Raw genomic sequence first — 26,673 nt, 5'->3', positions numbered from 1 at the left:
TCTCAGAAGTCCGTAAGAGTCACTAGCTGCCGTAACCTTAGCCAACTCTTCCTGTCCACACTAATCCTGCCTCTCCTCTGCAGACGCTCCCTGACTGCCAGTGCTACGTGTAGTGTCAGCTGTGATTCTCCCTCCTTGTTTTGCCTTATTTATGTTGTCAAAAGCAAAGCTCGTAATTGTGCTACGCACCGTCTCAGGCTGCTAGAAATTCTTCAGCCATGACACATGGTCTGTGATTCACCCTGAGAGGACAGCAGCACGAGTTATTGTTTCTGCACCATGATACTAAACAGTTTCATCTGCTCTAAGCTGCCTAGTTATTTCACACAACATTTAATAAACACTAAAATTAATCAGAATATGTTTTTCAACATATTTTCCAATATAAAATAACCTGATAACATCAGCAACACTTAATGTAGAAACCCAGGGTCTAACATGAATTAGGACATTAAAATAATCTTTGAATGTAACAATTATTAAATGTCACTCATGGAGAAGTTCTTATGAATCAAGTCATTACATGGTGAAAGCCTGTCAGATTTAGTGATTTATTTGGTTAAGATGCTCTTTTAGTCCACTTTCCGTATCTATGTAAAACAGAATAATCTGTTAAAGCAAACATGATGCATAGCACCAGATTTCTTCTTCTACAAGAGCTTACAGCCACATCATCACCATTAGCAGTCTGGCTACATTTTTCATGCAGTACGAGGATTTTTCTAGTCTTATTTTAATAATCCATCATAATAATCTGTATTTCTCCTATTAAAAAGTCTGTTACATAAGCCATCCTTTGATTACCCTGCTGGTTACGGGTGACGCTTTTTAATGGCTGGAGGTAAATGACAGGATTGTATTCAATCAGCTCAGGTCAGATGGAAAGAGCCTCTCATAAATACCATCACCTCTCATCATCATGTTCAAGTGTGAAGGGTCTGTTAGAGTATAAAGTGTCACATCGTCATTATAGCATCGAAGAGACTGACATATTATGTTTTTATTATTTGCTAGTGATTTTATTTGAAATCTCCATGATGAAAAAAGTTTTACCAGGTAAAAACCTCAGAATTGGACTCAGAGGTTAGCCATCAGCCTCGGCTGATCTAGGATGACAGTGTTACAAACAACAAACCATAATGACACATACATGTTACACCACAATAGCAACATAAATGCCTTTTTAAACTGTATCTGTTTGGGAAATGACGTTTGGCTAACTGCTAACTATCCACAGTTATGGTTTGTAGCAGTGCAATACTGACAACTGCCACTGGATTACTTTAGTGCTGAAGCATCATAACGAGAAACAGGATAGGATGTGTGCATCGTTATGGTATAACATTATAACTTTGGCCAAAATGGAGACATACAAACATGCCAACAAAGTTACTCAGTCAAGAGCAAACAGTAGTACTGTGCCAAAGCGCAAATTATGCTGTTCTGCATAGGCCCGAACCCCCTCAGATCATTGACAAGACACTCTACGGATACATGGATGACATCAAGCTGTATGCCAAGAATGAACGAGAGTCACTGATCCACACCACCAGGATCTACAGCAAGGACATCGGAATGTTGTTCGGACTGGAGAAGTGTAGTTGGATGGTAACAAAGAGAGGGAAGGTAGTCAGAACTGAGGGACTGAACTACCAGAAGGCAACATTGCAGACACAGAGGACAGCTCCAGGTACCTGGGGATCCCACAGGCAAATGGGAACCATGAAGAGGCTGCTAGAAAAGCTGCAACCACCAAGTACCTGCAGAGGGTCAGGCAAGTCCTGAGGAGTCAGCTGAACGGTAAGAACAAGATCCGGGCCATCAACACCTGATCAGGTAACCTGCTGGGATAATAAGCTGGCCAAAGGAAGAGATAGAACCCACTGATATCAAGACCAGGAAGCTCCTGACTATGCATGGAGTGTTTCACCCCAGGTCCAGCGCCCTGGAGAGAAATCTTATATAATTAGTCATGTAAATGTATGTCTCTGATTGATTTCCACTGCCATACAAAATAAGGGTTATCAAAATAAATTGTGCCACAATCAATGTCATACAGTAAAACAAAACCAAAAATAAATGTGAACAACTTGAAATAAGATCTCCTCCTAATAAAACACTGAACTAGGAGAAATATATAACACCAGGCACCTCCCTCATCCCTCCAAGCTGCCCCACAGATGTATAATCCCCCCACAAAAACAGCCCATGCAGCACTGGAGTGGTTGCCTCCAGAGTCCCTCCAAGCCCTCTTGTGTAAAGTGCAGCTTCTGTGATTACTGAATAAAATGATTTACCCATTTAGATCCCAAAATGAACACGAAATTAAGAAACCACGCATATTTTACAACAAAAACAACGGTACCATTTAAGAACTGCTTCTCAGGCAAAATACAAAGCTCTATATGGACCATGTTAGTTCTCTGCACTACAAATGTTACTGTAAAACCACCTTTCATCCCCACTTTGCATTGTTGTCCATAGCATAAAGTTCACTTCCATAAACTGTCTGCATATTGGAGGTTTTCTCATGCTGAAACAGTTTTTCTTTCCCACTGTTGCCAAGTGCTTGCTCCAAGGGGGATGTTTGATTGTTGGGTCTTTACTTCACAACATAAAGCTTCCTGAGGCAACTGTTGTTGTGATTTGGTGGCATATAAATAGAATTGAACTGAACTACATGGAACACTGCATCTATTATAACAGCATGGCTTCGTAGTACAATAGTAAAAAAAGTGTTGAAATTGCCTGGCTGCAATGCAGATCTTTCACCAATTAAAGACAGCTGGCACAATGTGAAACAAGATGAACTATAAAAATGAAAACAAGAGAAGATGCTTCACGGCAGTAAACGTCCAGTGAGACGTGTTGCTGCCATCATGGTACATTTCCTCACTTTAAACTCTGATTTTATTCTGTTTTGAATAAACGATGCCTTTATTGCTAATCACTACATTCTGTTTTACACACCGCCCCAATGCTTTCAGAAAGGACGGACCGTACATCTTATTTAAACCAAAACAAACACAAACACACAAAACAAGGATCTTTATTTAAGTCATAGAACAGAGGGCAACATAAGAATGGTTTTACATCGCGCGTTCTCTAGTATGTGACCACGATCCAGGGCAGCCTCGGCCCATCAGTGAGCGATTCAGACTAGAGTCAGTAAATCATAAAGATAAAACTGTATAAAAATAAACCACAGCGCAGAGGCTACACTAAAATAAGAAATGTTTGACGTACACGTGTGCTGTTGTGCTTGCTAATAATAAAATAACCATACACATAAAGGAATTTCACCTCTTTGACTTGCCTTTACTCACATCTTTAGTCCCTTTTAGGAATGACAGTGAAATGATGTACCGGAAAATCAGATTAGAAACATATTGTTGAAAAAAGTAATAGTATGAGAAACAAAATACATAATAGACATTTGTTTTTCTAAAATATGGCTCTGCATTAAAAAATATTTAAATGACATAACACGTTGGTCAGTGAAACCTGATCATCACAGCCCTCACAAGTCCAACACTGAACTCTGTGAACACAAACATGGATTTACAGACAGCTCAAGTGGTTACAAATGTTACAGTACGGCATGTGCAACAAGGTCACAACGTTACTGCTGAGCTCTGGGTTAGTGTCAGACCGTGGGGACATCCGCCTGCTTTTAGTGCACATATCCAGTTCATCACAAAGATTCAAATAATATACAGACAAAAATTAAAAGTGCTATAGTGATAAAGCAAAATCAAAACATCAAAAGCAACATTCAGTCATGAAGCCATTCGGGAATCCTCAGTAGATGACATTTCATTTTGGAAGTTTGTGTCCTGTGCGTCAAACTGCGAGAAAAACAATCAGCAACGCACTGAAGCCACTGCTGCTTTTAGATGATTAGAGTGAGACGGACATGCTAGTTTGAATTTATTATAAGATGCAGATCTTCCTTCTGTCTAAGAGCTGTTCGGTTGGTTTCCCCCTCAAACCACACGAAGATCTCTCCCGTTTAAAGGGGGCTCTTCCTTCTTACCATTGCTGCTGCTGACTGCTGGGGTTCTCCCTCTAGTACTGTAGGGTCTTTGAGTTTTTCTTTCTTTTTAGTATCAACTCTTTAACCAGTGGAGACACGTTGGAAGCTCAGCAAAACAAAAGACAAATTAAGATGATACAATGTTCACCAAATGTACTGACGACAGGGTTAATGGTGCATTCTCACTGGATAAACAAGCTGCTTCATGTTTATATATGACAGAAAAATCCTTGCCGTCACTTCTAGAGTTAAATATTTGTAGGAAGGTGGACGTGCATGGACCTGTTCCTCCTCTGGGAACACATAATGTCCTTGAGAATTATCGGAATACTAGTGAGAATCTCGCATTAACGTGTGTAATGCTTTTAATGCTATCAATCATTCTGCAGCTGTTTCATCAGATGGCAGGATGACTCTCTGCGGCTCACAGCTTGAATGCACAGCAAGTGTTCTTGAATAATCAGCATCGATATCTGTGGTTTATGGTTTATTGTGTGTGTGTGTGTGTGTGTGTGTGTGTGTGTGTGTGTGTGTGTGTGTGTGTGTGTTAGCACACTGGAGGTTGGACTGAAGAAGACCAAAAAGACTGCAGTGATTGACAGCTGAAAGGTTTCGTTACCTGGATAACAACGCCCCCTACTGTACAGAGGATGTATGTGCATGTGTGTGTGTCAGAACGCTATCAGGGATGGAGGAGGTTTGAGGGGAGGCAGCTGGGTCAAATGGTGATGTAGTGCTGTCGCAGTTTGGCCATCAGGAACTCGTGGGTTAAATTGTGTCGTGTGATTATTCCCACAATCTAAAAAAAAAAAAAAAAAGAGTTGAGTTGGTGAGGACAACATAACACAACAACTCTGTGGCTTCCTCACACGTTTACTAGAGGCATGAAAGCCCAAATCACTTACTTCTCCAACAGCATTAACCACGGGTAAGTGTCGCAGGCCCATAGTCCTGAAGAGGTTAAACACCTGGGAGATGCGGGCATTGGGTGAAACAGTGTAGGGACACGGGTTCATGTAGGGGGTGACATCCTGGGTACACAGAAAGGACGGCCTGTTAATGAATCTGAGTTTTCTGCTTGATTATTTTCTGTCTCAGTCGGGTAAATCGAACGTACCACTATCATGCGAGGGCTGAGCAGGGTGAGGTCGAGGTCATGGATGTCAGGGTAGCGTGGGTAATCTTCAGTCATCTCTGCATACGACAACCTAGGCTGATTGGTGCTCTGCGTCAGAGGGTACAGAGAAACTGCTCGTATAAGAAAAAGTCATCTCATTTATTATCTACACATGTGTGTCAATGACTGACCGACTGGTTCTCGGCGTAGCACACCCCTCGTATGAGCAGGTTAACCAGCTGGGAGCGAAGGATGAGACCGTGAAAGGTTAGCGGCCTGAAGCGCTCCTCCATGGTCCACTCCTCACTGGGAGACTGGTCTGGGTACAGGTTAGGGTAGGGAGCATGCCTGCAGCACAGAAATCACAGGAGTGCCAGATTTATTTGCAGTTATTATGCACCACAAAGAAAACACAGACAGAATGAAAGGCAGTGTTACAAATACTTGTAGTTACTATGTGCACTGACAGCATCAGGAGTAAATTCAAAAACTTGTGGTAAATATTAGCAGTTCAACTCATTATACTACGCCATTCGACATCAGCTTCTCTGGTCATTTGTCATCTGTCTGGAGCAGGGGTGGGAACTCCAGGACTTGAGGGCCGGTGTCCTGCAGGTTTTGGGTATCACCCTGGTTCAACACACCTGAATCAAATGTTCAGTTCATTACCAGGCCTCTGGAGAACTTCAGGACATGTTGAGGAGGTAATTTAGCCATTTAACCCTCTCAAGGCAGGCGTTGCAGATTTGCAACAGTTAAAAGCTAACAACCTGATTACCCCACATACATATTTTATGAGGTTTTTTTTACTCAGAAGTACCACTGCAGGTATTCTTTTGTGCATTAGCAACAAAAACTTAATTTGAGCCTGAGAGGGTTAAATCAGCTGACACATCTAAAACCTGCAGGACAGCGCCCCCTGGAGTTCCCACCCCTGCTCCTGAGCGCTGCTTCTGGGTCCCCTTGGTTATACTGCCTCCTCTTGGTCTAAAGAATTATTTCGGACAAACTTCAAAAAACAAAAAACAAACCTCTGACACTGATGATGACAAGAGATTGTAATCAAATCTGTAACATTCAAACTTCTCTGAATTTTAAATCTTTCCTCTCAAGGGGTGGCTGTAGCTGTAGCTCAGCGGGTCATCTCCTAATCGGGAGGTGGTTTGATTCCCTGGCTGCACCAGTCTGCATGACAAATACATACCTTGGGCAAGATGCTAAGCCTGACCAACTCCGGTATAAATGTTTGTGTTTTCGGTCCATTTACCAAATACAAAACCTTAAATAATTAGGCCCCATTTTATCCAGGTTTCAGCTTTCAAGCCCCTCGTCTGTGGATCTCCCAGTTTTTATTTGGGACACAGACACTGTCTGTACTTTTAAGATTAGTCTAAAAACGTTCCTTTTTCATAAAACACATAGTTAGGGCTGGATCAGGTGACCCTGAACTCTGTTATTGCTATGCTACACTAGGCCAAGTGCTCGTCAGTCAGCTGTCTAATTACTTCTGGCCCTCTGAAACTATAAATGTCTAAGTATTAATAGTTACTGCCGTATTGTTATCAGACATCCTGAATTAGAGCTTGATGTCTGCACTTTAATCACAACTTGATTGTTTGATTTAAAATCCACTGAGATCAAATTTAGAGGTAAAACTTCAGAGACTGTCTGGATGTGTTTATCTGGCCTACCTCCTCTCTAACATCTGCTGCAGCAGGTCTTCTCCCTCTTCTGAAGGTTCGACTGCAGCACTTTGCTCATCGCAAACATTCCTCAGCTCGCTCGATGGGTACGACTTCATGGACTGGCAGCGCCGTCGCTGTTCGCCCGCACGTGACACAACACTGGATTTCTACATGTAACAGTCAAGGGTTAGAAGAAAACACAGCCTTCAAAAACCACAACAATGATTTCATCCAAAAATAAAGAAACATGAAATTCTTAAATAATTATCTGCACATCAACATATTGCAAAGCTTTGCTCACTACAGAGCCAAACCTATGGGCTCGCACTTTCAAACCCACTGATTCTCCCTGGAGACAAAAATACAAGCTCGGTAGCTGATGTTACTTTGGTTTTTATACTTTATTTAGCTCAGTAACATTTCCTGCTGCCTCTAGGTTTTGTTAAACACTACTTCAACACAGACCATCGAAATGATAGAACCAGTGACAGAAAACTCGATCATCACAGTCTGACCTGTTAGGAAGCACAAACCGTATGAATCCATTTGATCTGCTTCACAAGTGACAACAAGTGCACTGCAGACACACTCAGGCTGCACATACATATGTGGAGACCACCGGTGGCTCCCCGTTCTCTTCATGTTCACACTTTCATTTGCACCCAAGCAGATGAAACTGATGCATGTTGGTTTCTGCTTCCTTACTGGACAGACTGATACACCAAAGGTTTACACTGTGAGGATCAATTTGCATGAATGACACGGCAAAATAGAGCTGACCAAATCAATCATAGTTTCTACTGTTGTTTAATTCTTAATCTTGGAAGGGAAACAAATCCACATTCTTTTCAGAATTATACAAATTACTGACTGCTGTAAAAGTCTGCATGCTCTTTGTTAAATCGATGACGTGTCTGTATCAAAACTATATTATGGGACGAGCAATGAGGAATTAGAAAAAACGAAGAAAAAAGCAGAAGCAACCTGAAGGACATTGCTGGAGGGGCTACAGTGTCACTAAAGAAATGTTTCAAAGTCACTGCTGCCCCTGGTGGGGGGAGCCTTAATCACCTCCATTTGGACGGGAAGCTTGAGCTTGAGCTCTGTAAAAGAGCAGGACATACCTTGAAGTGGATATTGTTGCTGATCAGGATGTTGCCCTTCATGAAATCCCTCTCATTCTGACGGTTTTCAGTAACTACGGGGAAGGCATGGTAGACCGTGGTGCGCAGAATGCTGACTAGAGACTGGACTCGGGTGTGGGGGTACACGTAAGTCAAGTTGGTCTCCATGATATCACTGGCTGTCAGCCTTGAAGAAATGAGAGATAAAGACAACCTGAGTCCACAGGAAGAGCGACCATGCTCGAATCACACAGTTTGGGTTTTTAACCTCACCCTCACACTGCAGGCTTATTATGGGGTTCCTAGAATCTGTAAAGGCAGAAAACGAGACAGAGCCTCTCATGCTAATGCTGAGACTGACAGCTTTGTCTTTTTGATGAAGTGCATCGAGGAAGCTTTGACACTGCTTCAGCCTTTCACCAAAATGGACTAAATTCATTTTTCACCTACATTTTTTTCAACTATTTGCAAAAATCTCAAGCATCTAAACCGTTTGAGGCGTGTATTCACCGATGAAAGGCAACATCAAATCCCCTGACAGATCAGCTCTGCAATATAAAGTCTTGTCATAAACCACCTCATTTTTCAATTTCCACCTTAACCCTTCAGCTGCCCACCATGGTGGAGGGGTTTGTGTGCTCCAGTGATGCTAGGTTGAGGAGGCTCGTTTTGTACCCTCCCCAGGACAGGATTACTGGGGCCACACCCTCGAGTCAGGCCTGGGGAGGTAGCTCGATGGAGAGTGCCTGGTGGGTGGGCTTTAGCCCATGGGGTTTGGCCGGACTCAGCCCGTCTCTCTTCTGTAGACCCACCACCTGCAGGAGGCGCCATAAAGGTCCGAGCATTGTGTCTCGGGGTCTCAGGGTGTGTTACGCCCCTCTGCAGTCCCTAATCTCTTTGCAGTGACAGTGCAAGAGTGTTCAGCTGTTGCTAATTGACCACACCTAGTCAGGTGTGGATAAAGGCATACCTGAGGCAGGCTTTCAGGGAGGATCACTAGTCTTTGCCTTGGTGGTGCCAGCTACTTTAGCCAACTTGCCATGTAATTTTAGAAAAAACTATTCTTGTTGAAATTCTGGTGTTCGTCTCCATATTTATGTTGCGGCTTTCAAGCCGGGTCATAACAGGGTGTTTTTCACAAGTGAGAAGAGAGGCAGATTAACACATGGGTTGATGCTGCGTCTACAGTACCGATTCGTCTTGGTAAATAAAGAGCGAAGCATAAAAGTAAAGCTTTTCTGATCGATTTACATCCCTACATGACCTGTGGTCACAAGCTCTGGGTAGCGATCGAAAGAATGAGATTGTGGTTCCCACAGATAAGCTGGAGCTCTGGGCATTCTTGCTTTTAGGGTGCTAGCTCCACAATCCGGCCCCAGACGAGCATTGAATGGAACAATGAAGTATCAGACCTGTGCTTTGTGTAAGCAAGTAAGTAAGTAAAACTTTATTTATATAGCACCTTTCTAGACCTTTCTTGTGCTTCACACAAGGATAACAAAGCATAAAACAAACAGACAACAGTTAGCAAAATGCAATTCTAAAAAGTGTGATTTAGTTGTTTTTTGAAAGAAGCTACTGAGTCCAGAGATCTTATGCTCAGTGGGACAGAGTTCCACAGTCTGGGAGCCACAGTGGCAAAAGCTGTCTCCCTTAGTTCTCAGCTTTGTATGATGAATGACAAGAAGACCCTGATCACATGACCTCAGAGACCTGCTAGGAACATAAGGCTGTAGAAGTTCAATGATGTAGGCAACAGAAGAAAAAAAACTAATAGATACTTGAGGTTGGCAGCTGCATTGATCTGGAGAGTTGAACTGCTCTGGGCTAAGGAGGGATACCAACGCCTACTGACAATGCTGACAACACAGTTCATCCACCACAAGGGCCAACTGTCCTTTTTTGTTGCCAACAACAATTCTTACCTGTCCATCTCTACCTCAGTCTCCCACTCGAGCAGAGGCACTCCTCTCAGCTGGATGTGTATATCATAGATGCCCTTGTTGAAGAAATCACCAGTCCACTTGGCAACCTGACAGTCAACACAAAAGAATTTGCACATGAACTCAGGTCACAGTGGCGAACAGTGCAAAGTGCAAAAACACATGGTTGTGTACCATTAGCGTAATCATGATGGGCAGCCCGTATGTGATTTCATTGGTGGATTCAATGAGGATGACAGTGAGGCTGATGGTCATTCTGACCACACCTCCAAGGAAGGCAGCAGCTCCAATGAGAGCAAAGGTTCCTGAGTAGATGTCCATTCCCAGTTTCCTAACAGAGGACAGACTCATTAAGAACCAGTATAACCACTATGAGAGAATGTGACAACTGAAAGTGTTACGACTCAGTTTGCTTTGTTTTTACTCTGATAAGGTCGATAATGTCTGTTCATTTTGTTCAGTCTTTTCTATCATGTAAGCTGCAGGTGGCAGCTTGTTGGAGATTGGATGCACCACCTTTTAATTGATACCCATCCAGACCAGTTTGGCTCCACCTTCTTCCTGACTCCCAGACAGATTGTGTCGTGTTTCTGAATCAAGAAATGTCTGAATCTAGAAGAGCTGGATTAGCAGCTTTGTATGTACTGTCAGTTCTCTACAAATAGCCCAGGTAAACACATTTCTCCTGTTTCTGTTAGCGAAGGATGTAAGAGTCCTGCATTGCTTTTGTTTATTTTTGGGGTAATTCCCCTGAGAACACTGTGAGTTTCAGCTGTACCCACCCTGACCTTTTGTAAGTGGAAAATACACCAAAATGTTTGGAGTGCAAATCTTGCCGCAGCACTGGGAGTGAGGAACAAGGAGTTACTTCTATGGTATTCTCTGGCTGTCTTAGGCTGGGGTGTAATATAAAGTGTAGGGGCACCAACTAACTGGAAGCTGGGCGGTTTGATACCTAAATATCACACCTGCTAAATATCCTTGGGCCATACACTAACCCCAAGGTGCTCTCTGGTGCATCCACCCATAGATGTGAATGTTAGGCTACGTTCACACTGCAGGTCTTAATGCTCAATTCCGATTTTTTGATCAAATCCGATTTTTTTTTCTCTGCTTGTTCACACTACAAATAAAATGTGACAGCAAACGCGCTCTAGTGTGAACGGTTCACGGCCCTCAAAGCGGCCGCATGCGCAAAAGAAGACGTCACAGACAACGCGCTCTGTTTACGGAAGTTAAAATGGCGGCTACAGAGTGAGTAGGTGTTGTTGCAGCAGTCTATCAATTTCTGCACAGTCGTAACCGACAGAATTTTGACAAATTAATTAGAGAAAGAAGGACACTGAGAAAACAGAGAGCCGTGCTTTAACAATGGCCGCCATGCTTTCTCGTTTGTCTTCTCCGGCGCTGATAATTGGCGTCTGTCTTGTGTCAGTGACGTAAAAGACGGATATAATGCGACATGACCATTCAAACAGCAGTCGCTTTCTAAAACATCAGATATGTATCGGATTCAGTACCACATATGAAAGTGACCCAGATTGGATTTGAAATATCGGATTTGTGCTGTTCACATTGTCATACCATGATCGGATATGGGTCGCATAGGGTCAAAAAAGTCAGATTTGATGTGCTTTCACCTGCAGTGTGAACGTAGCCTTAGATAGAAAACACTTGAGCAGAAAAAAGTGCTTGTATCAACAGTGACTGCTCTCAGTTCAGCTCAACACAAGGCTGTGACAGAGAAAAAGTGAGAAAAAGCATATTCTAATTAGTTCTTACACTTTGAGCACGTTGGCAACCAAGCGTCCAAAAGCTGCCCCACACAGCAGTGAGGGGACAAAAAGGCCACTGGGGACAGACACACCATATGTCCAACAGGCCAGCAGGAAGTATAAGAAGAAGAACACTGACAGAGTCACAGGGCTGAAGGTACCTGAGGGGGAGAGTTAGAAACCAGTTTATTGATAGAATTGAACTTGATTTTTGAAAAATGGCCTAAAATGCCACTTCACTGTACGGGGTACATGAGTAATGCATGGAATGAATCATGTGTGAACTCATCTAACCATCCTGATGGAAGAGCTGGTGGATGGCTGCCTCCTGTGGGTTGAAGAACAGTGTTGCCATGTCATTGTAGGTCTTGTTTGAGCAGAAGAACTGTCGAATGGTTGAGTTGATGTCCTCACTGCCAGCCAGCTAAAAAACATACGTCACAGGTTAACATGGTCACATAGTGAGGCTCTATTTTTCACCGGAGCTCCAGTATCCAGAGTCGTACGTAGTGAGGAGGTAAAATTATTAACAAGATGATCGACCTCTGTTGGACTAGCGTTCAGGTAGCTGCTCTGCTCTGTGTTGGTACAGGGCATTGAAGATGATAACAGTGGGTGGATTATATTCTTAAACTTAGTCACAGCGCTTTCAGAAAGACATCTACTGTGATAAAGTCTACTCCCCACTGCTGTGTAATCAATTATTGTAAATGTAAATGTTATCAGGAAATGATCAGACAGGAGAGGGTTTTCAGGAAACACTGTTAAATGTTCAGTTTCTATGCCATATGTTAACACAAGATGTGGAGTGTGGTTAAAGTGGTGGGTGGGTTCTTTTACATTTTGACAGAAGCCAACTGAGTCTAATAACAGATGAAATGCTGTGTTGTCATTTTTAATATATCGTTCTGTCATAAATCAGCACATTTTTAGGAGATGTTCTGCTTGACCACCTGATTTGTATAAAACTTTTATGATTTAAAGTTTAAACATATAAATAAAAAATTAATAAGCTTATATATCATTCAGACATCATCACTGATTAAAATGTGAAGTTTAATACTGTATGGGTCTTTACCAGACAGCTTGAAATAATTTCCATATTTTAGTGGGCCAATACTCATATTTTGTGATGCATCTGTGCCAAATTGCAGATCCTCATTTATTTTAATGGTAGAAACACTTGTAGTCCAAGAAAGGTCGTAGGTCGTACACAGGGAGCAGGCAGGAAAACCTCGGGATCCCGCTTCTAGGGACTTATAGTCAGTCACTCACATGTACTCAGCCTCTCCACCGGCACTGATCTACAAGTTCTCGGTACTTTGGATGTTTGCATTTGTTTGCTTCTTCCAGCACGATCCTCACAGGGAACTGTAAGCTTAACTACAAGGACTCTTTCAGGGAGAAATAGCTGTAAGTACCATATCTGGCCTCAATGAGGTTGGTGTCATATGGTTTGGGAACTTCTCTTGATGCGTGTGTGAGTCTCAGTCTAAAGCTGAAAAGGCCGTCTGATGGTTTGAGGCTTCTCTCTAGCCAACAGCAAGCAGCTGTGCTGGGGGTGGCATCAGCTCAGGAGGTAGAGCAGGTCACCTACTAATCAGAGGTTTGATCCCTGTCTGCATGCCAAATATCCTGGGCCAAGATACTCTCTGATGAATGTGTGAGACTTTTGGATAGAAAGCACTTACATGCTCCAGCACAGTAGACCAGTGCCACAAGAATCAGTCCATTTACCATGTTGGCCAATGAATTGAAGATGGTATTCACGGTACATGTTCATAAATATTTAAGTAAATATTTGAGCAGAAAATATTCTGAAACTTTGATGATTACAGATGGAATGAAAAAGGAAAACATATTGAACTAAAGTATTTTCTGTTAGCAAAGCATCTGAAAACTCAAGAATCCTGCTCTGTTTGAACAGGACAGTCTTATTTTTGTGGTACAACTTTTCATATTTGCTCAATCCAGCAAGAACATTGAAATGTAAAGTAAATTTAACTATGCACCATTAAGACGTCAGTACAATATTAAATAAAAACTGTCATGTAGTTTAATGCTAACTTTGCAAGACTTCTTGAATTAGTTTTGATATTTTAATTAGCCAGTGTCTTTTTGATACATCGGCCCCAGATTACAGATCCTGGTTCATTTTAATGGTAAGAAAGGCTCATGGAAATGTCAGGCTTTTGTCATTAATAGTTTCTGAATTATTCACATTCAAATGGTGTGACAGATTTCAATCTGAGGGAAAAAAAAGGCCTGAAAGTGGGCTGACAGATTGTTTTTCACACAAATATATCTTAAAGAGTATTTGAAGCTAAAATATCACAGTAATCATAACATACGTTTAACGTTTAGACCAGTGAAAACACACCTGTGGTGTTTTTGTTGAGTAATGCAAAGATTATTAAAATTCTTACCGTGGTGTTGTGAGCTGTGGGAGTGGACAGGTCACGACATTCACCCAGCATGGAAGCCGCAAAAATCACAATTGTTGTCACCATGGTAACCAGCAGACTCTCTAAAACTCTGGAACATTAGAACAATCGTTTATTATCCTCTGGTTACAAAGTTAGGCACATATTTAACGACAGTTTGCACCTTTATAAAAAGAAACACAATTACAGTAACTGATTGGAAAATTATCAATTAAAAGGAGCGCCTCGTTAATTTATTCAGCAGAATACATCATCTTTCTCTCAGTGCGCAGATTTTAGGGAAGAATCTATTTAAACAAATGATAGAAAACTGGGACGGGAGCTCATTCATTACTAACAGTGCTGTTTGTAAAGGAGACGAATCTCGTTTGAGTCTGACATATCTGTGCCAGCTTCTACTGAGAACAGAAATGTATTTTCCAGTGGAAAATGTGGATGTATCACAGCTTTGAGGGCAGTGTCACTCTAACCACTGTGGCAGTGAAACAACAGTGAAATCTTTGGTCCAAATGTTTACAGACCCGTTCTGCATGTTCCTGGTCCTGATACATAACATGGATCACAAGAAGGAGTTTCTAAACACAACTCAGTTACTTTCCATAATGAACAGAGCGGTTTGTGACTTTCCAGTAGGGCTGGGCCATATCATACCGTTCACGGTAATACCGGTATAATATTGGGCTACGATAAAAAAAAGAAATACCGCAATAGAATATGGGTAAAACGTACGGAGCCCCGCAGGGGACATGGGAGAAAAAAAAATTACGATGGACTTTTGTGAGATCTCGCAAAACAAACTCGGGATCTCGCAAAAGTTTTGCGAGATCTTGCAAAAGTTTTAGCTGCATTCTTTGGCCTTCAACCTCCCGTTAGCGTCGAGACCTACTACAGCCGGGAGGAACACCGCACATCGTGCCTCGACCTCCCGGTCGGCTTCGAGCCGGCATCCGAAGAATGTGGCTAAAACTTTTGCGAGATCTCGCAAAAGTCCGTCTTAATTTTTTTTTTCTCCAATGTCCCCTGCGGGGCTCCGTAAAAACGTGCATGCGCAGTGCCTTTGTTTTCATACGCACATGGCGGAAAAAGCATGGCGGTGACGGAGAATGTGAAGGGCAAAAGCGGATCGTTAAATGAAACGGATGAACCAGTATTGGTTTTAAAAAATGCTGCAACTCCAGTGGTGTAGAACTGGTTTAGATTTCGTCCATCAGATACACAACAAAGCACTATTTTTGGTAGCGCATGCTAGCGGGCCGTCGTTATTACCTTTTTTTGGAAAATACGGCACACTTAAAATCAATCCTTTGATTTTTCTGAAAATCAACAGTGCCCCTTATAATCCCGTGTGTCTTATGTATGAATTCTGGTTGTGTTTACTGACCTCGAAACGATTTTATGTGGCACACGGTGCTTGAAAATCTGTCAAATGTTTTAGTACAACTTTGCTAAGCTACGAAGCCGCACCGCTTGATGGATTGTCGGAGCATTACGACTATCGTAGGCAGGAGTCTCGCAGAGTGATACGCACTGCGCTTCAACATAATATTACTGTATTGTGTGTGTATAACCTCTTTTTAAGTTTTGTGGATATTATACATGGTTATGCTGAGGCTATATCGGCCAGTTTCCACTGGAAATGCCTTTTGGTTAAACTGTCAGCAAGGAATTTGCATTTGCACTGTTAATTTTTATATAACTTTAATGCACATAAAAACAGCTGCTTGTTTAAGTGAAAATACATTGATGGGTTTTTTTGCACTAATAAAGTTGTGGAGTTGTAAAGTATTTTGTCTCACATCAATTATATCATCAGTTATATCGTTATCGCAAATTTTCAAATGTATATATCGTGATAAATATTTTTGGTCATATCGCCCTGCTCTACTTTCCAGGTTTTTGTATATGTTACCATGGAGATCATTGTACTGGTACTTATAAAGCACTTTTCTAGTCTTACTGACCATGTGACCAAGTGCTTCAGACGATATATTATCTTGTCCTCTTTACATCTAATCATACATTCATACAGAGTTTTATTCGATCCACTTGCTGATGCATGGTCAAATTAGACTGAACAATGACTCTATTACACATGCTGCATGGACTGTGAGAGAAAACTGGAATACCTGGAGAGGAACCGTGCAGGCACACAGGGAACAGTGTGTGTGCGCCACACAGGTCTCGTATCTAGGCTTTATGGCCCATTCTAGGCTTCCTTGTTTGTTTCTCTACAGATGTCAGTATGTGAGACTTCTTCCATTCCTTTGCATGCAGCTTTATACTCCATGCAACAAAATGACAGTGGTATGCTTATTTATGCTATGATGTAACACAGGAACGTTCAGGTAATATTCTGGGTATTGACCAACCACACATCTACCAGCTTGTTATACACAGATTTCAGGAATTTACTGAGGAATTGTTTGTAATAAAGCCTTTGCCTTTCTAACGTTTGTCCTGCTCTGAACGTTCCCTGTTATGTTTGTTCCAACTGTGAACAGCAGCTTGGCTCTGAGATAACATTATTATTGTCGGGTCTGCCTTACAATATAAAGCAGCTTGAGACTCTTGTTGTGATTTGGTGCTATATAAATAAAATTGAATTGTAGATGCTGTTCACACATTTATGCATTATCAGTTGATCACTTTAAAAACCTTTCACTTCAGTTCATGTTTGTCTTACACCAAACTGCTCGCGTCCTAGTGTCACAGTCTGATGAACATGAAAAGCACAGATGGGATCAAAGATGGTCAAACAGTTCACCTGATAAACTTGGCCTTAGGATGAATGTGTCTTATGCGATACTTGGCCAGGTTCTTGTTCATGCAGTTAAAGAGCGCCCCCAGAAGGCCGCCCACCACACCCATCAGGACAAAGAAGGCAAGATCCACAGCTGTCCACAGGTGGCAGTTCTTGTCTCCATCTGGACACTGGTCAGCAAGAGGAATAAAACCATAATAATATTTACATCAGGCTGATATTTAGGGATGGGTATCGTTTAGGTTTTATCCGATACCGGTGCCAAACCGGTGCGTTTGAAACTGTGCCGGTGCTTAAACGGTGCTTAAAGAATGGTCCAAAAACCTCTCATGTTCAGCTGTTTTTTGTAAAAAGATAACAATGTTAGCCTTTTCTGCAGCTATGGGGCATATATGGTATCACTCTTGGCTGGAAGCAGTGCTTAAACAATAGAAAAAACACAAACTTTGTCCAAAAACCTCTCATGTTTAACTGTTTTCCACTTTTTCTTTGGTCATTTTAGCCTTATTGGCCAGGGTGAAGGGAGTATCTGCCATCAAACAAGAAGACAGCTGCATGTAACTACGACGGTGTTTGCTAGTTCACCTTACATGCATTCATGTAATAACGTGGTTAGCCTACTCAACGTAAATTACACACGAACAACATTAAGCTACTCACGCAGAGAAGAACGGCTGCTGCTGCATCATCATCCTCATCATTTCTGCTACACTGACCCGTGTTTTTGGGGGATGTTGCTAAATCCGGGTCCGATAACAGGCAACCCACCCGCAGTAGATGTGCTTGGTGTGAGGTCTCGCAGCAAGCTATCAAATACGGTGCATTTCTCGGCTTTAAAAAACCCCCGCTATGCGTCGCCAGGTGTTTCATCGGATTTGAGGTGTTACCTCTTTTGACAGTATCACAGTATCACCTTAAAGCACTTGTTGCTGCTGAGTTTGCATCTTTTGCTGTGAAGTACAGCCAGACTTTTGACCGCTTTGCCTTGGGCATTTTTAATCTGTAGCTCTGCTCTAAAAGAACGTACGTACCTGGCCCCGCCTACTATCCTCAGAAACGTAAAACGATTGGCTAGAATCTAAAGTGTATCACAGCTCAGGAAAAAAAAAGCACCGAAATAAAGCACCGAAATGTGCGCTGCTTTTCGGTCTGGTTACTACCGTTTATGTCAGAACCGGTGCCATCATGTGGGTACAGAAGGAAAAGTCAAAACTGGAAGCAAACGAATCACCAAGCTTCTTTTTCCAAGTTTTTTTCTACAAAGTCTAATCTTTGCAAAGTGTTGCAACATCTCCCTCTGTAGAATCTGTCAATCTCTGCACATCTATACTGACACATCATTAAAATTGGGCTAAAGACCTGCGAAATCCGACACTCGCGTCTTCAACACAGCTGCCAGGTTACATAAATTGAGTGGTGCATGACCTGCAGATCTTTAGTCATGTCAGCAGCTGTCACATCAGTTCAACATCAACTTTGTTATCGAGTACTGGAAAGCTCTGCACAGCGGGTATTAACTGGGTCGGTTGCAAGAGATATCACAGACAGGAAGAGGCAGTAACGATGATGTGAGGAGCAGATATGAGGTGAGATGGTGGAACAGTTGGGCTAATGGTGACCCCACAGACTCTGTTTTTTAAATCCATATGTAAACATGTCAGAACAGATTAGTTGAGATTCAGATGTTTTAACTTCATTTGTGTCAGTTTTATTTACATATCACCTACTCACAAAAACAGGTGCCTCAAGGCACTTTATACGGTAAGGTAAAGCCCTACAATCCAACAATCGTGAGCCCCTGTGAACAGCATTTGGCGACAAGAAAAACTCCCTTTTTAAAGGAAGAAACCACATAAAAAAGTACCATATGGTAAAGTTTAGTCACCCCAGATCAGTGTTTCCCTACCCACAGGGTTGGCATGTTGCTTTTGGAGCCGTCCTCAAAATCAAATCAATGAGTCAATCAATACAATGAGTCACTGTGTAGACCTAAAGTCTGTTATTTCAGCATCATACTTTATATAAAAAATAAAATACTATATATAATCTTTGAAGATACATTTTGTACCACATGGAATAACAAGATAAGAAACTCTTAACCTTGAACTCTCCAAAGTTCAGGAGGCCAGGCAGCTGGAAGGAGCCCCACTTGCTGAAGTTGATTCCCGAACGGAAGAAGTTGAGAGTAAAAGTGGCCGACATGGAACAGAAGAGCTAAAACAGTAGATAGACAAGAGGAACATTTAATCACACTCATTGGTCAGTAAAGGTCAGAGAGATTGGATGGTGCACTGTGTCCTGGTCTACCTGGCTATATCTATAAAGCAGATGGATTGTTGTTGCAAATAAGGGAAAAATGACAGGATCAAATTTCATGTACTTTTATCCTCTTGGTGTACTTCTGATCCAAAGCAAACATTAATCTGTCGTGCAAACTTTCAGCTTTAGGTCAAAACCATCAACTGTTTAGGTTTAAAGACGTTTTTGCACATTTTCAGAGCTCAATTTTACAATTGACTGACGAGCAAGTAAAGCTTGTTCTCTTGTTATTTGATGACAAATGAAGCAGGTAAAATAGAAATAGAAGAATAGAATGAATTTTTATTTTATAGCATTTCAGTGTAACTCCTAAATATGATATCCAAAGAGGTATCCGTGCATCTTTATCAAAGAAATTGTGGTGAAGTAACTATAAAGGGTTACCTACCACTTTCCATGTAAGGGCTTGGTTCCAGAATGATGAGCCCTCCTCCAGACTGAAGAGGGTGCCACCGATTGGCGCACCAAAGGCAGCAGCTACTCCAGCAGCAGCACCAGCTGACACAAAGTCTCGCTTGTCCCTAAAGAACAGGTAAGAAAACTGTCAGTCACATGTCACACATGCTACACTGCTAGGAGGCAGTAACAGTGTTTGTGCCAAAAAGTTGGAACATTGTGTAAACTACAAATTACAAGAAAATTCGTTGCTTTGGAGATTATTCAAACTCTTTGAACAACTAAAAATAGACTTTGTATAGTACAGAGAGAGAGCTGGTCGATAATATTGGAGAGTCTCTGTTATACCAGAGTAGGGATAATCTTTAAGAGAGGACACATAAATAATGCGAAGGTGAAGACAGCGTCATACAGGATCATGAGCCTGAAGCTGGAAATTAAAGGGGTGGTGTTGAATGCTGTTTTATTTAGTGCCAAATCACAAAAACAGTTGCTTCAAAGCATTTTATATTGTACAGTAAAGAAAGTATAATAACGCAACACTCAGAAGATCCCCTGTGAGCAAGCACTTGGCCTCCTGTTAAGTTTTTCCTGTTTAACAGGAAGAAACCTCCAGCAGAACCAGGCTCAGGGAGGGGCAGCGACCAGCTGGGGGTGAAGGGAAGGAGACAGGGCCCAAGACGAGCAGGGGAAAAGAGTCAAAGCTTAGTAGTAACTAATGATTACATGCAAAGTGGTTTGCATAAACAAACTGAGAGTGAAAAGAGGTGAGTGAAGAAGTCAGAAGAGAAAGATGAGGAAATAGTCAAAGAAAATGTGGCCTAGGCAGAAAGATGAACAAAGCAGCCGGGAGCACAGGCGAGGTTAGGATGTGGATGCGAGGCTGGATGATAACGAAGGACAAAAGGACTTGTACTGATTGTCTACAAAGAGAAAATGAGCTGGAAAGGAAAGGATGCACAGCAGGTTAGTGTGGTTAACAATAACAACTGAAATCTACTAACAAGTGGAGAGAGTGTGTTGAGAAGATGGTAGGAGTGCTGTGAGGGGCTCAGGAATGAAGAGAGAGGACGGATGGAGCAAAGTCAGTGAATCAGGAACTGCAGAGGATTAGTAAGGAGGACAAGAGTGCAGCTGTGAATTCACACCATGCTCTGTATTAGAAATCATTCCCATGTTTCATCTTATCCAGATTATTAATCCCCTGTTCTTTTTTCTCAACAGACTCTCCTTGAATGAAGCTGTGTCGGTCAGCTTCTTCCAACGATGCGTCCACTGCTCCACGCCTCCTGCAGCTGAGCCACGGACCACAATCTGCAAGTTCGTCACTTACAAGGCTTCTAAGTAAACTTATGTCACACCCTTGCAAAAGCAGTTATACTGGCTCCCAGTCAGTGTCAGGGTCCAGTTTAAGAGTCTGGTTTAACTTTGGGCAATTATGCAGCACAGATCAGTAAAGATTTACATCTGTAGGTCCCCAGCAGGTCCCTGAGGTTTTCAGGATATCAAGGTCTGCTGTGTATCACACAGCACTGAGCAAATCCTAGTATTCTGTTTTTAATTTACATTTACATCATATTCCAACTTTAGTTTGACTCAGGATCGTTACTGTCACATACCTGTCGCTGCGGAAGTAGGGAAAGTCAAATTTGATCTTCCTGAAAGTAATGCTCTGAAACTGATGGAGAGAGAAAAGGTCTGATATCCACAAGTACGACCAGACAAATCACAAGAATAACACCAGTGCTATTTTTAGTGTCCAAAATGTTTCACAAAACAACAACAACAACTAGAACTAAGCAAACTAGAATAAGCTTTGGGGTACTTGAGGAAGGCCGGCTCCCACGATGGCTCCACTGTGGATCATTGGACCTTCCTTCCCCACAAAGAGACCTGAGCACACAGAGTCAGTCCATCAGCCTTCTGACCCTGGCTCATCATTCATCATCAACATCATTTTGCTCTAAAGTTAGCAGAAGCTGACACTGCTTGACTCAAAGTATAAAACCTCATTAGTGATCTTGTTTTGCCTTAGTTAACCTAAAACACCACCGGGAGCACAAAGATATTTCTTCTATGTTTGCTCCCAATTCTGCACCTCCCATATGAAGTCATTATGATCACAACACAAAATATTCCAATAAAGTGCTTTGCTGTCAGAGTACAGGACTGCCTGTGGTGTCTGCAGGTTACAAAAGTAGATGCTTAACAAGTATCACGCAGGGAATACTGCAGGGCATCTGTGACGTCCATATTTTACACAACTTTCAGAAACAAGCCCAAGAACATGAAAACTCTACACAGAGTCTACCCTGCGCCTCCAGGAAGGAAACAACAGTAGTAGCCAGGGAGGAGGAGGTTGTGTGTGTGCATCTACCCTGGGTTGTTGATAATATTATTATTGGGTAAATGGTAAATGGCCTGTATTTATATAGCGCTTTACTAGTCCCTAAGGACCCCAAAGCGCTTTACATATCCAGTCATCCACCCATTCACACACTGGTGATGGCAAGCTACATTGTAGCCACAGCCACCCTGGGGCGCACTGACAGAGGCGAGGCTGCCGGACACTGGCGCCACCGGGCCCTCTGACCACCACCAGTAGGCAACGGGTGAAGTGTCTTGCCCAAGGACACAACGACCGAGACTGTCCGAGCCGGGGCTCGAACCGGCAACCTTCCGATTACAAGGCGAACTCCCAACTCTTGAGCCACGATCGCCCCGTACAGTAAATGTCAGGGAGTCAAACGCACTTTACCTCCAGCTACACTGAACAGGACTCCAGCAGCCTTGCAGAGAAAAGTTCGTAGTCGAACAATTCCAGGAATCTTCACTCCGTTCAAGTAACTTTTGATTTCTGGAATCCCTGATCCTGCAGCCACAGGCTGAAAACACGATACTGCAGGTCAGTGTGTAATCTACTATCACAAACATACCAGAATGAAACAACATGCTACAACCAGTTAACAAACTTGGACAGGTAGAGATGCAGGTAGACAGGTCTCAAATGCAAGGACCGCAGAATTTGCACACTTTAACTGTTAAAGCAGGAGTTCTTTCCTGAGTTTGTCAGCTGCAGCTGAGATGTTTACCTCGATGAGGACGAGTACACTGGCAATGAAGACGAAGGTCATGTTGAACGCCAGGAGCTCCAGCAAGGACAAAGACAGACAGCCTTTGTCACTGCACTTCTCTATAGCTGGAGGCTTCAGTTAAAGTAGAATCACCACATCAACAAACAAAGTGTGGTTACACACAGTAACACTCTTTAGATGAAGAGTCAGGCAGTAAATAGAAACCATATGACAGATACTAGCGAAGGGATCAAACCCAGGCATGAAAACACACATATACAGCACAGGATGAACCAAACATTACTTCACACTATTATTACAGCATCTGCATCATATGAACGCACTCTGAATTCTTTCTAGAACAAAAAGATAGACCTGACATTTGTTTGGACCAACTCTGGACAATGTTCAAACAAACACAAAAGAAAAAGGGCATAAAAATGCGCACCTGCTGTCAGCAATCTCTGAAGGAAATAATGCAATATTTTGTGCAACTTTACAAATGCTCTCCTTCTGTGCGAGGATCTTCTAAGGCACAACATTTCTGCCCAATATTTAGCTGCTTTGGTATCTGCCCATCCTCCACGTACAGAGTCATGTTAAAGGATACAATCACCAACCACAGTAAACTTTAGTTTGTTGAAGAGGCGTACGAAAAAATCCACAAACAGGCCCAGCTGAAAGAGAGCAACGTTTCTTATTGAGCAGCTGAAATCCAGCAAAACAAAAAGAAGACCCAGAATGCACCTTACCAGGCCCACTGTGACCCCGATCGCAAACACCATCATCCAATGCACCGCCTCATATTTTTTGGCTTTCTGTTGGCAGACAAGAAAATAAAAAACAGTTTTTTTCTCTCATATATAAGAGACTAAAACGAGTCTAAAAACATTTCTGCGTTGGATGAATAATACACACACGTTCCCAGTCGCACAGTTTGTGCTTTATTCTGTGGTTTTAGTGAGAGTTCACAAGCTCCACATACTAAATGTATTCCCCCAGCATTGAATCTATACAGGATTAAAAATGCTGTAAATAAAAGTGATGGAGACGTGGAACAGAACCTCCCTGTCACCAGGCTGTGTTCAGCATAAGCTACTATAGTGGTTTAGCAGGTAAAAAGAGAGCCACTGTAGTGATACAGAAAACCCCTCTAACTTTAGCTAACCATGCTAATCGTGCTTCGTAGTACAGCCCGCAGGACTTTCAATGATCTGTATACAAATGCTGCCATCTGTATATGCCTCATACATCGAATGTAGGGCCGAAGAATAAAGCTTGGTGACAATGACGTAGCTCTAGAACGTTTGCAGGTATGGTGGCGTAACAGTGGCACTCCAGGGCAGTCGCATCAATATCTCTATGACTGGATAAATGGAAACGTAATGCTGACAAATAATTCACAGTAATTCTTCAGAGTCTTCATTGATATTCTTGTGGCCATGTGTAGCAGTACTGTCTGACAGTATCCTAACGGCCCTGCTGCTTTCATCCCTGACCTCCTCCCAGCTGTAGGTGAGTGCTGTTCTCTGCTGTGTTTCCTAATTCCTGGAACACTGTTATTATCACTGCAGTGACCGTGACATGTTACAGAAACTTTGATTAAATGGAGGCTAAAAGATCGTGATGCTGTCTAAGTTTAAATCCATCAACGATCCACGTGACTTCTAGATTCAAACTACTGTTACAGTCATATTTCTTTGGATTTTGAGATCTGCCCCAATAAAGTGGACAGATCCCACGTGACCTGTTCTAACATAACACTGCATAGAAAATGTTTCCTTAATCTGATAATGAATCATTCACAACTTTTAGAAAATAGGAAACATTTTTAAAAGGAGGTTTGTTCAAATTAATATTAAAATATTTGAGCTAGCTCAATATTTATAATAGAGTGGTTTCTGTGTGTCTGTGCAATCAAATATGAAAAGCTGATTAGTAACACTGATCAAGATTAAAAACACAGAGCTTTGTGGAACATCAACTTTAATACAGATCACATACAGTTTAACAGATCAGCTGCTGGCACAAGTCCTACTATCAGTGATCTCATCATGTGATGTAAAACAATAAACGTGCATCGGTGACAGCCTTTGCACAGGCGTCATCCACACAGGAGCAGATGACACATTTAACCTGTCTTACCTTGTTGTCCATCCCCTCCAGGACCTCCACATAAGGCTCACTGATGCAGCGGTCATAATCCAAGCTCTGTGGACACAAAACACTGTGTGACTATTTCCTGCCTCACACATCGATTGTGTCCAGTACTGAAAAAAATTAATCTGCTCTGGCATTTCTGCTCTAAACACATAATATAATATCTCTTTGAAGGCTTTCTCCAGCAAGTCTCACCTCATAGTCTTTCCTGGGTAGAATCTGTTCCTCGTCTGGGATTTCCCCAAGGATTGTCTGGGGGGCAAACAAACAAACACACAAACAAACAAATAACAATAATAATTATGTATGTATTTACATATACACACAAGGATATTTGACCACAAATTAAGCTTCCTACTAAAAGTTCAGCTAAATGTGTGCGCCTGCATGTTGGAAAAAATAATAAATAACAAATAAATAGAGGAAATAAACAAAGAAATGAGTGTGGAATTAGTACTTGACTCCTGCACCACCATCCAAAGCATCCAACACTGGACACACTTAGTTCCTGTAGGAAGTGATGCTCAGACTTATGGTTTAAAACCAGCGAGAAGCAACAGTTTGTTCACAGATTCTTAGACATGGAATATGTTTTATATGTGCAACATGTGAAGCTGTGCCTCAGTGAAGCCACAAAATGAAGACATAAGCAGCACTGTTGCTGGAATTTGCATATATTAAACTGTCAATACAGAAAATCAATGAAAGTTTTTATATTTGGTTGTAATCTGATCTAAATCTGTTTTACATTGTGGAACTAGAACAGTTACAGTTGGAAGGTAATTGTCTCCACAGTAGGTCTCCTAGTCCATCAATAAACTCCATTTACTCTGCTGTGGTTACAAACTACAGCGATTAGTAACCTTTACTTTTTAAATGTATGTAGTTGAAAGTTTCAGAGCTTTCATGTCAAGCTGTCCCGTTAGAATTACACAGCTTTACTTAAGAGCAGCGTTCAATTCAATGCACAAACTCCAGGTTACATGTTTAACTAACGCAAATAAAGCCGGGCTATGTCCATACTGCCTTCGCAGTATACTTCTCGGAGGTCCTGTAAGACTACGCCTTTGCTTGGTGTAATCACAACATTCAAAATGTGGGGAAATAAATAGAAAGAGGTTATTTTCCACGCGACAAACACGCCGCATTGCACAATAGCTTCCCACACCTACTGAAAGATTAAAACCATATGAAATGAGGCAGAGATTAAATTGATTAAAATAAGAAGATTGCTTAATCTGAGGAAATTATAAATGGAGTTTGGTCCACGGACTATATCGTCACACGGAAAAACGGGAAGCTCTCTCTTCTGTAAGCAGCAATATTACAGCTGACTTAACAACTATACATTCATAATGTGCATTAATAAGTATTCCTCGCTTTCCTGCAAAAGAACCAAGACAAGAGAACATAGTGAGCAGCGGGGTGGAGCAGCTCAGCCAGAATAAAGCGCTTAGAATAGCTCAGAGGAAATCCTAAGAACCCCAAAGTAAACACAACATAAGCAGATGATGCTTCCTGTGCTTGTTATCACGTCTTTCTTTACCAGCTCTTCTGGGGTCCGTGTCTCTCCCTCTCTACAACAACACTGGCAACAAAAACATCTTCCACAGCACGCCATTTTCGTTGTTGTGTCATGCTGTATTCAGGGGCTGTCATAAAAAGTAAAGGTTGTTTTAGACGACTTTGAAAATACAGTAGAATAAACAATGTAAAACAAAGAACGGAGAAAATAACCGAACATATCTGAATATAGCTGAATTCTAACGTTTTACATTTTTAAAATGTATTCATAACAAATAACGTTCCAAGTAAGTTTGAGTTGCGGATTTCCGATGA

The 26,673-nt window shown here is 42.0% G+C and overlaps 1 protein-coding gene across 1 annotated transcript; it reads right to left on the bottom strand.

Moving 5' to 3' along the window:
- Window positions 1-3,033: 3,033 nt before the first annotated feature.
- Window positions 3,034-26,532, bottom strand: clcn6 (chloride channel 6). The gene is made up of 23 exons (XM_004545921.3): window positions 26,381-26,532; window positions 25,030-25,086; window positions 24,820-24,885; window positions 23,427-23,492; window positions 23,285-23,351; window positions 22,693-22,799; window positions 22,359-22,485; window positions 21,426-21,493; window positions 21,220-21,278; window positions 19,593-19,725; window positions 18,986-19,099; window positions 16,889-17,055; window positions 14,107-14,215; window positions 11,975-12,104; window positions 11,688-11,841; window positions 10,080-10,236; window positions 9,888-9,994; window positions 7,963-8,149; window positions 6,845-7,005; window positions 5,345-5,501; window positions 5,154-5,261; window positions 4,942-5,067; window positions 3,034-4,835 (listed from the first exon to the last, which is right to left on the bottom strand). The coding sequence occupies exons 1-23, from the start codon at window positions 26,453-26,455 to the stop codon at window positions 4,755-4,757; spliced, it is 2,583 nt and encodes an 860-aa protein (XP_004545978.2). The 5' UTR covers window positions 26,456-26,532; the 3' UTR covers window positions 3,034-4,754.
- Window positions 26,533-26,673: the final 141 nt, after the last annotated feature.

This window comes from Maylandia zebra, linkage group LG20 (genome assembly GCF_041146795.1).
Source record: "Maylandia zebra isolate NMK-2024a linkage group LG20, Mzebra_GT3a, whole genome shotgun sequence".
NCBI lineage: Eukaryota > Metazoa > Chordata > Actinopteri > Cichliformes > Cichlidae > Maylandia > Maylandia zebra.
This window is presented reverse-complemented; position numbering and strand designations above follow the sequence as displayed.